The 15,303-nt window shown below is 55.7% G+C and overlaps 1 protein-coding gene across 4 annotated transcripts in view; it reads right to left on the bottom strand.

Moving 5' to 3' along the window:
- Positions 1-4,271: 4,271 nt before the first annotated feature.
- The window catches only part of SPTBN2 (spectrin beta, non-erythrocytic 2), a 37,011-nt gene continuing 25,979 nt past the window's right edge, over positions 4,272-15,303 (bottom strand). For all 4 annotated transcript variants that reach the window (XM_036121484.2, XM_036121485.2, XM_036121482.2 and 1 more), the window contains 18 exons: positions 13,034-13,297; positions 11,624-11,848; positions 11,228-11,317; positions 10,612-10,872; positions 10,395-10,525; positions 9,953-10,157; positions 9,072-9,446; positions 8,146-8,390; positions 7,917-8,055; positions 7,550-7,634; positions 7,098-7,294; positions 6,596-6,738; positions 6,427-6,502; positions 6,290-6,340; positions 5,842-6,062; positions 5,410-5,583; positions 4,783-4,825; positions 4,272-4,520 (listed from right to left, as the gene is read on the bottom strand). In XM_036121484.2, the coding sequence (XP_035977377.1) occupies positions 4,287-4,520; positions 4,783-4,825; positions 5,410-5,583; positions 5,842-6,062; positions 6,290-6,340; positions 6,427-6,502; positions 6,596-6,738; positions 7,098-7,294; positions 7,550-7,634; positions 7,917-8,055; positions 8,146-8,390; positions 9,072-9,446; positions 9,953-10,157; positions 10,395-10,525; positions 10,612-10,872; positions 11,228-11,317; positions 11,624-11,848; positions 13,034-13,297 (3,159 nt within the window). In that variant the 3' untranslated portion in view covers positions 4,272-4,286. The remainder of the gene's footprint in view (positions 4,521-4,782; positions 4,826-5,409; positions 5,584-5,841; positions 6,063-6,289; positions 6,341-6,426; positions 6,503-6,595; positions 6,739-7,097; positions 7,295-7,549; positions 7,635-7,916; positions 8,056-8,145; positions 8,391-9,071; positions 9,447-9,952; positions 10,158-10,394; positions 10,526-10,611; positions 10,873-11,227; positions 11,318-11,623; positions 11,849-13,033; positions 13,298-15,303) is intronic.

Below are 15,303 nucleotides of genomic sequence, written 5' to 3'. Positions count from 1 at the left end.
TAAGCAAAATAAGTCAATCAGAGAAAGAATTATCATATGATTTCACTGATATGAGGAATTTGAGAAGCAAGGCAGAGGATCATAGGGGAAGGGAGGGAAAAATGAAACAAGACGAAATGAGAGAGGGAGACAAACCATAAGAGACTCCTAATCTCAGGAAACAAACTGAGGGTTGCTGGAGTGGAGGGGGGTGGGAGGGATGGGGTGGCTGGGTGATGGACATTGGGGAGGGTATGTGCTATGGTGAGCACTGTGAATTGTGTAAGACTGATGAATCACAGACCTGTACCCCTGAAACAAAGAATACATTATATGTTAATAAAAAGAAAAAAAAAAGCAAATCCCAGACATGATGTTATTTCGCCTATAAGGACTTTACTATCTACCTCTAATTAGAACATCAGGACTATGCTAATATTATCTAATCTTTATATTAAAATTTCCCCTAGATTGTTGCAAATGTCTTTTTGCAATTGATTTCTTCTAATGTGGATCTAAACAAGGTCCATCGATTGTGCATTTGGGTAAATTATGTAGATGTTTATGTAAACTGTGTTGCATGGCTCATTGTTTTAGTTTTTTCACTAAGCACCTGTGTTGCCGTGTGCTCTCTAACCACTGGGTAATACTCCCTAATGTGCAACCACTGTGTTTTACCTATCCGTCTCTATGTGTAGGACACTCATGTTGCCTCCAATGCCCCACTATTATAAACAAGGTTACAATTATTAGCATCATTACAGTAATTATGTGTGCCCCACTGGATCCCTGTGAGAATTTGAGGGGATATAAACCCAGGGTGGAATTGCTAGGTTGCTGGGTCACTGGGTATACATGGAACTAGTCTAAGTAGTGCCAGGTTGTTCTCTGGAGAAACTGTACCAGTCTACCCTGTCACCTGCAGCACGTGAGGGACCCTGTATATCAATGACTCTGCCAATGTTGGACATTGTCCAGTTTTCTAATTTCTGCTAGTCTAATAGGTATAAAGTGATATAGCACTGTTGTTTTAATTTGCATTTCTCTGATTACTGATGATTTTAGGGATCTCCTCTTTTTAGTTTTTTTGAGTTTGCTCTTCTGTAAATTTCCTGTTCATATGTCTTGCCCAACTTTCTTAGTGGTTGCAATCTCCTCTTTGTTGTTGATTTGCAGGATTTTCTTGTTTATTCTAGACATTGATCTCTAAATATTTTCCGTCATTCCACTAATTATTAACTTTGTCCATGGTGCCCTTCATTGAACAGAAATTCTTAATTTTTTATGGAATCTAATTAATTTTTGTCTTAAAGTTTGTGCTTTTGCAGTTTTGTATAAGCTGTCCTTTTCTACCCCCCTGAGTCACAAATGTATTCTCCTACATTTTCCTCTATTAACAGTAATGTTTTTTACTATTTACGTTTAGGTCTGTAGTCAATTTAAAGCGGTACCATCCTGGGGCGCCTGGCTGGCTCAGTAGGTGGAATGTGTGACTCTTGATCTCAGGGTCATGAGTTCGAGCCCCACGTTGGGTGTAGAGTTGACTTAAAAATAAAATGTTAAAACGAAAAACAAAAGCAGGGCTGTCCAAACAGAAATATATGGTCAGCCATCTATGTAATTTAAAATTTTCCAGTAAAGACATTTAAAAAGTAAAATGAAACAGCTGAAGTTCATTTAAATACTTTTGAAACCCAATAAAGCTAAAATATTTCAACATATAATCAGTATAAAAAGTATTTAATGAAATATTTTAAATTCTTCTTTTCCTCTTCAGTTTTTGAAGTTGGTGAGCATTTTACACTTAAAGCACATTTCACTTTGGATTAGCCACATTTCAGGTGCTCAGTAGCCACATGTGGCTCATGGCTACCGTCTTGGACAGTGCAGATCTAGAGTTCACCCTCGGAGGCCGTGTTTGGTGAGAAGGCAAATCCATTTTTCTCCAAATAATCCACGTTTAGCTGTCCATATTTCTCAGACCTGCACGTACTGTATTTTTGTGCTCTAATCTTTCTCATAGCCCTCACTGCTCCATTTCATTTGGTATCTTTCTGGAACTTTCCTTGTCTTCCACTCATGTCTGATGGTGTCTCTCGAGACTTACTTCCTGACCTTATGTTTATCCTCTTCTATGTCCTGCCACCTAGATGATGCTCAAAGCACATCTTCATGACTTCTCCATTCACAGTGACTGACTGTGTACTATAAGACTGCTGTACTTGGCTGCCCAATTTCCACTCACATTTTACATGCTAAAATGAGCATTTCTTCATTAATGTCTCACTCCCATGTACATTTCCTTCTAAAATTTCCCATTATTGCTTCCCCTCCTAGCTCCCAGGCTTGCCACGTTGCAGTGGAAAAACCCTGTTTCCCTGAGCGCTCTACAATGTATGACTTTTTCTTCCTTTGCACAGTTGTACCTGAAGAACAAGAGAAGGTTGTAGTGCTGATGTATTATTCCATTTAGTCCCCCAACAGATTGTTCCAGTCACATTTATCCAACATGTTGACTGTGGAATACTTCTGAATCTGCTTTTCTTAAGAGAAAGGGAGAATTATTTTGTGGGCTGTCTGGTCTACCAGATGTCATGTTTGGAGACCATTCTGGGGCTGTGTTGTGCGAGTCCCGGGCCTGCACACACCTGACCCTGTCTTAGTCATGGCTGATGATGGTCAGGGGTCTACTCAGCCAGGGCCCTTGGCCAATTATGCTAAAGACACGGCTGCTTAGGGGAGGGGGTGGGGGGATGGGTGAAATAGGTAATTGGGATTAAGGTGTGTATCTGTCGTGAGGAGCACTGGGTGATGCATAGAAGTGTTGAATCACTGTATTGTATGCCCAAAACTAACAAAGCACTGTATGCTAACTATACTGGAATTTAAAATTAAAAAAAAAATTACAGATAGGGCTGCTTCTCTGGAAAGATCTTCTCTGAGCTCCCAAAAGAAATGGTTGTTTGTTTATGGGAAACAGCGAAAGAACAAAGCTTTTCCTGTAGGAGACCACCAAGGCAATACTGTTGCCCTGAAACTTCAATTGCCAAGCCAGAGACAAGGGAGAAAGCTACCTACTCTTTTTTTTATACTTCACCAGATCTAGAATATATTCTGTGTTTGTGTGTGTTTACACACTTGTGGCTTCCCAGAGTGATGTCATCCTATTGGTCAGTGGATTGGAAACTTGCCACTTATCTGACCCCTGTCTGAACTCCCTTGATCCTCTCTACTGGGGAGGAGACAGAAGATGGGGTCAGTAATCACCCCCACGCGCTCCATTCTCCACTGTCGGGCTGAGCAGTGGCTGAGACTTGCTTGGGCAATTCAGTCTTTCATTTTTGGAAAACAGTCGAGAGAGTCATGAGTAAAGAAAGTTGTGTACCAGGGAAGGAGTTGATCACTGCCTTTTAACATTAGTAGTGCTTGTTACCATCACCCTGACCCATGGCGAACTTCTTGGGTCTAAAAAGAGGCTTGTCATTGGTCAGCCCAGCAAACTGGAGGTCATGATCATGGGGAAATGAGACCGGGCTAGGGAGGCTCTCAAAATAATGTGGTTCTTTGAGGGCTGGGAGGCTGGGGGCAGAGAGGAAACCTGACATACAGGAGACCAGAGCCAGAGGCAGGGAGGCTTGTGGTCAGGAAAGCAAAGACACCCGGAAGCAGAAAGAGAAGCTGAGCTGTTTAATCACCTCCTTGGCCAGACTCAAGGCTGTGGCTGCCCCCGAACCACTCACACCTGGAAGCCACTGAGTGTCGCTGGAGATGGAGTGGCCGCTTGAATCAGAGGGTAACTTAGGATGGGAAGGGGGAGCTTCGGCGTCTCTGACTCGGTCATCTGGCAATCTTGCCCCCAGGTCCCGCTTCAGCTCTGAGAGGTTCCTGGCTGGTCCCCAGGGGCAAGGAACTGAGGGGCATGCCCTTGCTGCGGTGGGAGAATGACCTGAGGCAGGGGCAGCCGTGCCCACATGGCCTCTGTGGAGGGTGCAGCGCTGCCCGCACCCGGGTCGGGGTTGGGGTGTAGGACCGGGGGGAGATGGAGGACGTCAGGAGGTGGGAGTGGAATTGGGGGTCGCCTGGGTCCCACCACCAGTCTGGAATTAAATAGCAGAAGAGGAGCGTTGCCCTTGGGAACACTGACTTGTCCTCCGAGACAGTTCCTGGTGATGGGCTGACCTTGGCAACAGACCCTAGCAGCAGGCAGTTGTCCTGACAAGAGGGTGGTCCCTGTTGACGGTCCCTGGCAGTTTCCTGAATTGAGGGAAGAAGCTGGCCCGGGAGCCTTGGGCCCCCCTCCCCCCCCACTACTTGCTCTTCTTGAAGAAGCTGAAGCGTTTTTCTCTCTCTCGTTCTCGGCCATCCTTGCTGCGAAGTACGACAGGCCCCTCGGCCCCAGCCGGTGACACTGGGGGCATGGTCATGGCCCGGGTCATGCCGCGGGCAGCACTGGGCACCGCCGGCTCCTCGGGCTCTCCGGAGGCGGAGGACGCCGTGGCAATGGCGGCGCTCACCACCCGCAGCCAGGAGCTCATCTCCGCCTGCACAGGGCGCAGAGGGGTGGGTGCTCAGCCGCAGGGCAGCCGGAAGCTGCCTCCGAGAGCTGGCAGAGAAGCGACGGGGCGATCAAGACGGGGAAGAGGTTTGTGTGCGGCTTTCACCGACATCCAGGTGGCCTGATCGCGGAGGAGACCCTTACTCGAGGAAAGAGGGAGGAGAGGGAAGAAAGGGGAAGCTGCAACTGGACCGTTCTGAGAGTGGCGCGGAGAGACGGGGGCGTGGGAGGAGAAGGGGCCAGCTCACCTCATCCTTGGCCTGGAATAAATACTCCTTCCCATCCTGTAAGCTGTTGGGAGAAAAGAGAAACGTCAGGGCAGAGCTGAGAACGTGGGATGGCTGCACGAGAGCTGGGGAAGAGCTCGGTTACAGGCCGAGGCCAGGCCGGGGAACACGCGGCTACAGCCCCGGGCGCCAGACCAGACACGTCCTGCACATTCTTCAGATTCCCAGGACTGTGCAGAAGCAAACCCTTGCCGTTCAGCTGCCGAGGATCACGGTGAGCTCATCTGCACCCCAGGCCATGCCTCCTGCTCTGGCTGCTCGCTGGCAGGCGGGGGCAAGCCCTGGGAGGCCGCAGCGGCCGGGAAGCGCCCGCACCCTCCCTTCAGATTTCCCATCCGGGATCGTTATCTTGCTTGCCATCGTCAGCAGTCAGGCCTGCATCTTGGGGCCCCTGCTCCCCTTAGTGTGGAATACGACCAGAGTCCCCCACCTTTCCCTCATGTACATGGCTGGCCCCAAACGCCCAGCCCTATAACTCTATTCCCTCTGCTTCTAGCCTGTGGCTCCCCTTTCCTTTGTATCGCCCCCAGCTCCCCGCCCGCAGCCCCCCCCCCGCCCCGCCTTCCCCAGGGCACCTCCCACTCCTACCCCAGCTTGAAGACGTGTTTGCGTTTTCGATAATCAAAGGCGACGCTGCCCTGGGCCCTGGCCAGGCTGACAGGCACTTCTCCGTGGTATGGCACTCCCGTGCTGGCTGCCTTGGCGTCCTTATAAAAGCCGAGACTCCCACGCCGCAGGACGCAGTACACGTTTTGCCACGACCTGGGCGGGACCGTGGTGCAGGTGACACGGGTGACCAGTCTCTGCGGGGGCCTAGAACCCTGGGACTAGCTCGGATGTCTGAGGACTGCCAGTACCACTCCTATCTTTGAGCTCCTCGTCTTTCCCCCCTCCCCCGACCCTCACCTGAGGCCCCACTCTTCTCCTGGGTCCTCCCCCGTCCCAGAGGAGCCTCCTCCTACAGGGCACCTCCCCGCTGTCTACGGAGGAGGAGGCTGCAGGGAAGGCCAGGCCCAGTACCTGTTGGCAGCCTTCTTGCCGAAGGCTTCCATCTCCTGTTTGCGACACAGCATCCCCTCCATCTGTTCCTGGGCACAGAGCTCGGGGCCTCGAGGGGGCAGAGTGGCAACCCGGGCTGACTCGGATGACCTGCTCTGGGGCATCATAGGAGGGGCTGGGCCCCGCGTCCGGGCCTGCTTCTCTCCCCGGGGCCCATTGGCCTCATCCCCGGTGCCGGACCCCTGTGGGGAAAATGGAAAACAGTGTCGGCGTCAAAGGAGCAGATGGGAAATACCTCGCCTGAATGTCATGACGCTTGAAGTCCAAGAGCTGGTCTTCCTGGCCGCCGCGTGTCCTTTGGGCCCCCACCCTCTCCTGTGCCCAGCACCACCACCACCACCTGGCTCACGCCCGTCTGCACGCCTTCATCTCCCGGTTACTAACACCCACACTTCTGGGAGAAACTCACAGGTCCTTCTGCAAAGCTGCCGTGCTCAAGTCTCTGTTGTTCCAACAGGGGCTACAAGGACAAGAAGCTGTAAGAGGACGTGCAAGACGTGGGGGGACTAAGATCCTGATGGGGGTGCACAGGGCAGCGGGGGTCACCTGTGGGGACTCTGCATCTGCGCAGACTCCGTTAACGCTGGCCTGCTGTGTGGACGCCGGTAGCCGGGGGTGGGTTCTAGAACAGCAGGAGGTGACACAGAGCGTTAAGCCCTTGCGTTGCCGAGACTCAGCCTCCTCCTCCTCCTTCCCCAGGTGTCCCAGCTCTCACCTGTCCCAGGCAGCATCAGGAGCCGTCTGGCCGTCCACCAGGTCCCCTTCAGGCTGACTGGCTGTGGGCTCCGGAGCAGGGGGCTGTCTCCTCCGTTCCTCCTCCTCCCTCTTCCTTTTCCTCTCCTTCTCCTGCTCCTCCAGCTGTCAAAACAGTCTGGGATCAGAGCACAGAAGGTCTCACTTAAGAGGACCAGGGCACTGGGGAAAGCTGAAAGGCCTCTGCTCCAGCCTGATGAAATAGAAAGGATAGAAAATAGAATTCCAAAAGAAGGTGGGGATTAAAAGCAACGGGGCAGATGGTGTCTGTTAGCGTCACCCGGTGGAGGGGGGGGGGGAGGACGGATGGCTCCTAAAGCTGTGGTGACAAGCGGCACTCTTGGCTCACATCGGGGAGAGGCTGGTGCAGCAGGAAGAGAAGATGCGTGTCCTTCAAGCGGGAGAGATCACAGGCCTGGGGCAGTGGGAGGGGGCGGGCGTTCCTGGGGTCCCGCAGCCCTCACCGCGGTGAGCTTCTCCAGCGCGCTGAAACGCTCCTCCCAGGCCACCGCGGACTTCTGGAAGGCCTCGTGCCGCTTGATGAGGCTCTCAACTTCGTCGACTGTGCGACCCAGCTCAGCGCTTCGCACCAACGGCTCCTGGCTGCACAGCCAGGCCTCCGCCATACCCGCGTCTCGCCCAAATACGAGCACTTCCAACACTGCAGGGGTTGGGGGGGCCACAGGGAGACGGCAGGTCAGAGCACCAGCAGAGCCCTGTAGCCACAGCCCTCGGAGAACAGGGACACGGAGGAAGCTAGTGCCCCAGAGCAGGGGCACCGAGCAGAGCCAGGCAGTGCTGAGGGCGGGCACCTTGAGTTCCATGCCCAGGCCTCTTGGTCTTACCTACTCTGGAAACGACAGGTTACGGGACCCCCAGCCCCTTCTCCCGAGGCCTGGCCCCCGCCGCAGCTCACCAAGCTGGAGCCAGTCCATCTTCTCCTGCCACTTGTCCGCTGTCTCCTGGCGCCGTGCCTGCAGCTGAGACAGCTTCTCCGAGATCTGGGCGGGGGGGGGGGGGGGCGCGCAGAGACGTGAGTTAGCACCCAGTGGGACCTTTCCAGGGTCCCTGGAGGACTCACACAGGGAACTGGTGACTTCTGATGTCAGGAGGCAGACGGTTCTGGGGGAAAGTTGGACTGGGGAAATCCCTGAACAGCACTGAGGGGAGAGAGGGATTTCTACGAAGGAAGACTGAGAGGAAGGAAGGAGACCCAGAGGAGCAGTCAGCATTCAGGCCTCCCCACCGTGAGGATGGCCTGGTGGCGCCCACACCCCCCCCACCTCCTCAGCTGCATAGTGGCTCCTGGCAAGCAGGCCCTGGCCCATGTCGATGCACGAGGAGAAGCGGTCGGCCCTGGCGTCTATCTCTGCCTTGATGCCCTGATGGTTCTTGATGACCAGGTCTGCAGAGGACACGTCCCTGGGGGCACAGAGACCATGTTACTGCTGTGTCCATAACCCTCTCCTGGCCACCAATCCCCCGGAGGCCGCGGAGCACCGGGGCCCTCACCGGGGCCGTTCCTGGGCGTCCATCTGCAGGTTCACCCCATCCATCCACAGCATCAGCTCCCGGACAGCCTTGAAGAAGCGGAACTTATCCGTGGTGTCCAGCAGCAGCTGACGGCGGGCAGCAGAGCTTCCCTGAAGCTGGGTCCAGGCCTCGGCCACAGCCTGCATGTGACGGCCGATCTCCTCAGCCTTGTCTCCGGCATAGGCCTTCTGGAGCCGGTGGCCATCATCCTGCACCTGCTGGACCTGCGGGACCCCGGCTCGGAGTGAGGTAGTGCTGGGTGGACTCAGGAGCTGGGGTGTCCCCAGGCCCGGTCTCTGTTCTCCACCTCCTGTCCATTTTACCAGCCAGAGAGGCAGAAGGCAGAGCAGAGGGTGGGGGGCTGGGACAAATGAAGGCTGGTGCCCAGCATAACCCTTGTCACACCCTGCCCTGCTGGCTCTCAACAGGGGGCCTGGGGAGTGTGGGGGAGCAAGCCTTTAACGGGACCCCTGGCCAGTCGAGGTTTTAGAGGCCTGTCCGGGACACATGGGACCTCAGAGATCGCTAGACTGGGTTCAGCTAGAAGGGACGTGGGTAATGGCTGACTGGGTTTAAACAGTTGGAGGAAGAACCTATGCTTATTTGGTGGAGGCCTGGAGCTCCAAGCTGGGTGGGACCAACAGGCGGATTTTAGTACAATATGAAGGATCTAGCCTTTGGGACCATCTGAAAATGTCACGGGCCCTCCAGAAGGCTTGTGGACGCCGTGGCTAGACACCCCCTGGCCAGAGAGGTTTTCCTGGAATCCTTCTAACCTCGTCCCTAAGTGTCCCTCCAGAGGATGCCATCCTCCCTGCCTTTCTGCGCCACCGCCCCACCGTTCCCCACCAAGTCTCCCTGGAGCCAGCCCCCACCTCGCCGCACCAGGGGTCGGGGGGGCGGACCTGGGCGCTGAGGGCCTGGATGTCGTGCTCGAAGGCGCAGTGCCGGCGCTGCAGGGCCTCGGCCGCGTTGAGGTCGCGGCCGGTCCCGTCGGGAAGCTGCTGCTGCTTGTGCTGCGCCCGCGCCAGGGCCTGGCGGGCCCCGTGCAGGAAGCGCTGCAGCTCGTGGGCCGCGGCCAGCACCTGACCCCGCGTGTCCAGCAGCTCGAGCAGGTCAGCCCAGGCCTCGTTGAGACTGTCTTTCCACTCGGCCACGGTGGCCCGGGCGGCGTGGCCCCCGGCGATGAGCCCGTTGGCCAGTGCGTTGGCGCCGTCCACGCGCTCCTGACCGATGGTACTCGTGTCCCGGGAAAATTCTCGGAATTTGTCCCGGAGCATCTGGAGGAGACACGGACAGTGCCGTGACGCCGGTGGACGCGGTCCCCGCCGAACGCGTGAGTCTTCTCGCCCCAAACCGAGAACCCACTCCTCTCCCTGGGCCACACAGGCCAAAACAGGTTTCTTCCGCAGGGCGGCTGGTTTCCATTTACCCCGGATGTGACTGATGCCCCCAGCCCCCAGCAAAAGCCCTGGGGGCGCTTGGAACCTTTGGCCTTCAGACGAGGATACCCTAACTATGGTCCATATATCTGCACTCATGAGGGTCCAAGCCCCCAAACTGTGCAGAGGAACCTCAAGTCCCCCGTGCTGTTGAGAATGATTGGAAATTTCCTTTTTGCCCACATCTACGTACAGGCCCCAGGACCTCCGTTCTGCACAGTTCTTCAAATACCCAAGGACGGCTCCTGCTCAGCCTGCTCTCGTGCCCCTGCCCCTGGGCCCTCCCCGGTGGGTCCTCTACTCCGCCCAGGCTGCCCTGCGGCTGGTGTCCAGCCCGCACTCACAGTCACGTGCTCGTAGTCCTGGCCCAGCTCGTGGGAGGCTGCCACCACCTCGCGCTCCTGGATCCACTGCTCCAGGTCGTCCAGCTCGCGGCGGAGCTGGCAAAGGCGCAGATGCTCCTGCAGGCGCTCCCGCCGCTCTCCGGCCAGCTCCTTGAGGCCGGCATACAGCTTGTCCACCTGGGCTTGGCGGATCGAGAGCCGCGTGCTGCGGGGGCGGAGCAGGCACCGCGGGACTCAGGATGCCGGGCTCTGGTCCGTAGCCTGTTCCATAGAGTCCTGTCCGCTCTGGCCCCCCAACTTCCTGCCGGGTCCCTGCCTGTCCAGCTCTCTAGACAGGTCTGTACACACGCAGTACCGAGGGCTCCGCAATCCCCGCACCACCCCGGAACCAGCTCCCGTCCCCCCAGGGGCTGTTCTCCCCTCTGTTGGCCGCTGTGCTCACCTCTCTGGGTGGTTGTGGTCAATCATGTCTTGGCTGCTGGCTGCCAGCTGGTGGATGGTCTGAGCGTAGCCGGCCAGGGCCTGCTCCAGCCCCTGATGCTTCTTCACCTCCGCCTGGGCGCTGAGCTCGTCCTGGGGACGACGGTGGGCATCAGGGAGGAGGGTCTGCGGGGAGAGAGCGGCAGCTCCCGCAGCCTGCGCTCTGCCCTGCCTCTCACCTTGGCTTTCTCTTGGCCCATCATGTGTAGCTCCTGCTCACCCATCCAGGCCTCCGCCTCGGCGGCATCGCGGTAGAACTGCTGGGCCCGCAGGGCCTCCTCCAGTCGCTTTCCTCGAAGCTCCAGCTCGCAGCTCAGGCGTTTCCACATTTCCTGCAGCTCAGCCAGCTCGGGGCCTGCCGCCGCCGCGCCCAGAGCACGCTGCCGCTCCGTGAGGTCCGCGATCCGCGGCTCGTGGCCCTGGATCTCCTTCTGCAGGGTCTGGCCACAGCGGCGGAAGAGGACACTCTGACAGGGGACCGCCTCAGCCTCCCGTCCCCTACACCTGCTCCACATCCATCCGGCCCCTCACTCCCAGTCCTCTCTCTCCCTGTGTCCTCCTCACTTGCCCCCTTCTCTGGCCTAAGGTTGGGATGGTAGCACCCCTTCAATCTGCCTGATCTGCCACGGAGGGAGCCCACCCTCCTGCGGTGAGGGACGGCCCACCACTGAAGTGTAGGATTGCACGCAGCCTCGAGCGGAGCCAGAGAAACCCCAAGGGTTTTTAAGAAAAGACAAACTTCCGAGTCTGGGAGGCTCTTGGGACCTTTTCTTTTGCCTTTAGCCTCGGCCTCACCTGGTTTTTCTTCATGAGAAGCTGGACACTGGGCAGGTCCTTGCCGTGCTCCATGGAGCTAGCCATGGGCAGCCGCTCTGTCACCCACAACTGCATGAGAAAGAGGGCGTCCGTGGAGGTCCAGGGGGCAAAGCAGGAGTAGGAGTTGGACGGTGGGGAGGCCTGGGGGGAGGTTTTCTAGGGCTCCTGGTGTGTGTGTGCTGGGAACAGTCATCTCCGAGTCTGAAGTAAAGGGACCTCGAGGGCATCCCCAAGGCATCCCGTGTTCAGTGCCAGAGGGAAGAGAAAACAGCACCGCTGGCATCTCCCCAGCATCCAGGAAGGAGACTAGAAAGCGAATGGCAGGGAGCAACTTGCCCTGGTGACACCACCCCATCGCAGACCCCAGGGACTCACGATCTCGTCCTCCACGTCCCGGTGGAACTGGTGCTGCTCTCGAGAGGCCTGCAGGCGCCGGCAGCGCTCTGCCATGGGCCGGGACAGGGCCCGGAACTTCTCCTCCACGGCCCTCGAGGTCCGCTCCACCTCCCCCGCACCCTGGTCCTCCTGGGCCAGCGCTGTCGCCTGGGCCTGGATGGCCTCCACCTCCTTCTCTCGCACAGCCATCTCCCGTTCCAGCATCTGCAACCCGGGCGGGGGGATCAGCGCACGTAACGCTGGTGTAGCCAATGGAGATTTCTGATCCCCGGAGCTCACCCTACGGAGAGCATCTCCTCGTGGCCTAGCTCGGTGGATCTCAAACTTTAATATCCCTAAGAGTCCGAGGCTGTGTGATAACTGGGCCAGTTATCAGTTTACTGCCTCTCAGGCCCAAATTCTCCTCGGTTCCAGGTACATCTTACCCTGTTTGGGCCGCTGACCCGGGGCCACATTTCTCATTGCCAGCTGGTGCAACGCTAGGCCTTGTGAGTAGGGGGCGCTAGAGGGTCACCCCAAGGCACAGGAAGGGAAGGTGCTATTTCTGGTTCCAGTGTGCCTTTCTTCTTGCTCCTGAGGCAAAACTGCCCATGGCGTGCAGGGAATCCAGTGGTTCTCGCCCTCCAGCAAGTTTTGCTGGCATCCCAGTGGCAACTTCCTACTGGTCAGTCTTGGCCTGCCAGCTCTAGACCGGCTTGGTCCCATGATAACCCCAGCAAAGTTCTACAACATCCAGCGGGCCTCGGCCCTCTCCACGGAGGTCTGAAACTCAGCCTCGGGGGGTGGGGTGGGGGTGGGGGGAGAGCATCTTGTTCCTCCTTGGGTACCCCTCCTCAGCCCCGGAGAGAGTAGCTGCTCCCTACATCTGCTATTCCCGTACTCTTTACAGCAGGGACCAGCAAACCCAGCCCCCTACCTGTTTTTGTAAATAAAGTTTTATTGGCACATAGCCACATCCATTACACATACAATTTTACGTATTGCCTATGGCGGCTTTTGCCCTACAAGAACAGAGTTCTTGTGACAGAGATTGTATGACCTACAGAGGCCAAACTGTTACTGTCTGGCCCTTTATAGAAAAATGTTTTCTGATCCCTGCTTTTGATTTCTCTTTACCCTTTTTGGTGAACATCTTTTACTAATTGATACTTCTTTTTATTAAAGTTTCCTTGTTTAAGTTGGAACGTGGGTTCTGTCTCCCGACTTTTACTCTGACTGATACACACTCCTAGAGATTCTGATACGGTGATCCACGGACCTCGCTTTGAGAACTGCCGGGAAAGATGTTGTCTGTGAGGCCTTAGAATGACCTCCCAGATCTCAAGAGCTACAGACTCCCTCCTCCTTTCTGCTGCCGTTCCCCATCCCCCTCACAGGCCTGCAGAGCACCTGCTGCTTCTTGAGCAGAATGTTGACGCTGGTGAGGTCCTTGCCGTAGTCGTCCGAGTGCAGCTGGGCCTGCAGGCTCTCCAGCCAGCTCTCCAGGGCAGAGCAGCTCTGGGCAAACAGCTCGGCTCGGTTGGCATCGAAGAGGCTGCGGGCCTTGGCCTGGGTGGTGCTCTCCAGCCTGTCCCAGCGCCTGTGCAGGTCCTCCAGCTTCTCGGACACCAAAGCTTTCAGCTCTGGCTTCTCGAGGGTCAGTTCCCGCCCTTCCTGGGGGATGGGACACAGAAGGGGTCAGCGTCAGAATTAGATATCACTGAACTTTACGGGTCAGTAGCAGACCAGGGAGCTAAAGGGCAGTAGGAACCTGAGGTGTAGGCAATAATTCCAAGTTCTTGGGTATTCTCCACAACACACTCATCTCAAAGGTTTCAAACCCCTTCTAAACTGCTTCGCCTCCAACCCCCCCGCCGGCTGATTACACCCTACTTGTTCAAGGCCCAGCTCAAAACCTCATCTCAATGAAGAAGCCACAGAGACCTTCACTGTGTCGGGCTCCCTTGTGCTTATGGCTTCTGGGGTTAGGCACACATGGTCTTGTGTATTTGCCATCCCCTCCTGTTTCTCAGTGAGTCACCCCTCACCTGGGTTATGTACACGTGAGTCCCACCGCTCTCCCCCCTCCCAGCTTTTCTGCTTGAGGACTTTGGTTGCTGGGGAGGTGAGGGAAGCATGGTCTCTTGATCTGTATGCAAGGCAGACGGGAAGTGCCCGAGAGTTAGTGCCCTAGGAAGCAGCCCTCAGCCAGTGACAGACGGGGAGCTGGTGGGCAAGTAGTCGGCGTTCTTGTGCGTTGGTTGGGAGAAAGTGGCTGCGTGTTCTACAGTCTCCCAAGGTGCCTCATTCGGACTGAGTGCCAGTTGCCTCCTGGGGTGACTGGTATGTCCTTGGACCCATTATCGAACGCCTTGCCTTTTCCATCGCAGCTTCCCACTCCCCTACTAGTGTTTTCTGTGCTCATCTCCCACATACGTGGCCTGTACTGGAAGCCTTGTTTCAGGGTCTGCTTCTAGAACACAAACCAAGGCACTGCCTTGAGGCCACTTTATGCATGGCTGTCAGGATGAACAGTTAGAGTCTAGCACTGCCTGGGTAACTTCATGAACCTTCTGCACGATCCACACGTTGACGCACAGTCCTGACGTGTGATCAAGGCTTTTCATGACCTGGCCGACCAGGCTTTTCCCACCTTTTTTTCCATGGGGCCCCTTTCCACATTCTGTGTTCCTGCCAGACTGACTTACCCCCTTGTTCCCATACTGGCACCCCACTTCCACACCTCAGGTTTCCTGTTTGCACTGTTTTCTCTACCTAGAAACATCTTTCCTCCAATATCTCTGCTTGTCCAAATTTTACTCATCCTTTAGGGACTGCCCTGGAGGCTCCTGCCTCTAGGATTCCTCTACCTCCTCTCTCCTTGTAAACAAAGTTTTATTGGCACAGAGCTTTACGGGCACACCCAGAGGGCCCAGGCTTTATCAGGCCCTCTTACTGCAGTTGTCATATTATGCTTTGGATTTAACTTAGGTGTTTGTGGATCTGTCTCATATCCTGGCTGTACTGTCATTCCTCAAGGGTGGAGCCCACAGTAGAATTGCCTTCATTCCCCCTCTTGGTGCCCAACACAATGCTTTGCGTATAGTAGCACCCAGGAAATATTTGCTGAACAAATGGAAACACTAGACATATACTGGTCTCCTCCTCTCCCCAACCATCATGACCTTGAGGGAAGGGAAGTGTCTTTTTACGTATCTTGCAGGGTGCTGAGCACACATAATGTCGCCCGGGAACACTTGCTGAGTTGAAATAAAGTTTTACCTATGCTCAGCTCTAGAAGAAGTGGTGGGTTTAGACACCAAGTACCAGGAACAGTAAAGCTCAAAAGCAAGGGTTGGCAAATTGTGCTCTGTGGGCCAAATGCGGCCCCCACCTGTTTTTATAGATAAAGTTTTACTGGAACACAGCTATACTCAATCATTATATATTCTCTATGACTGCTTTTGCGGAGAGTTGAGTAGTCACAGCAGAAACTGTGTGGCCCGCAAAGCGAAAATATTTACCATCTGGCCCATGGCAGAAGTTTGCTGACCCCTGCTGAAGAGTGGCATCCTGCTCTGGACCCAGGCATAGTTACCGTGCTGACTCAGAGCTGCAGTTTGGCTCCCTACTCATTTGTGCTTTCCCAAAGTTCTGGAGTCACTGCCTCAGAGACCTAA

This window comes from Halichoerus grypus, chromosome 11 (genome assembly GCF_964656455.1).
Source record: "Halichoerus grypus chromosome 11, mHalGry1.hap1.1, whole genome shotgun sequence".
Taxonomy (NCBI): Eukaryota; Metazoa; Chordata; class Mammalia; order Carnivora; family Phocidae; genus Halichoerus; species Halichoerus grypus.
The sequence above is the reverse complement of the archived record's forward strand: the minus strand, read 5'-3'. Positions and strand labels throughout refer to the sequence as shown.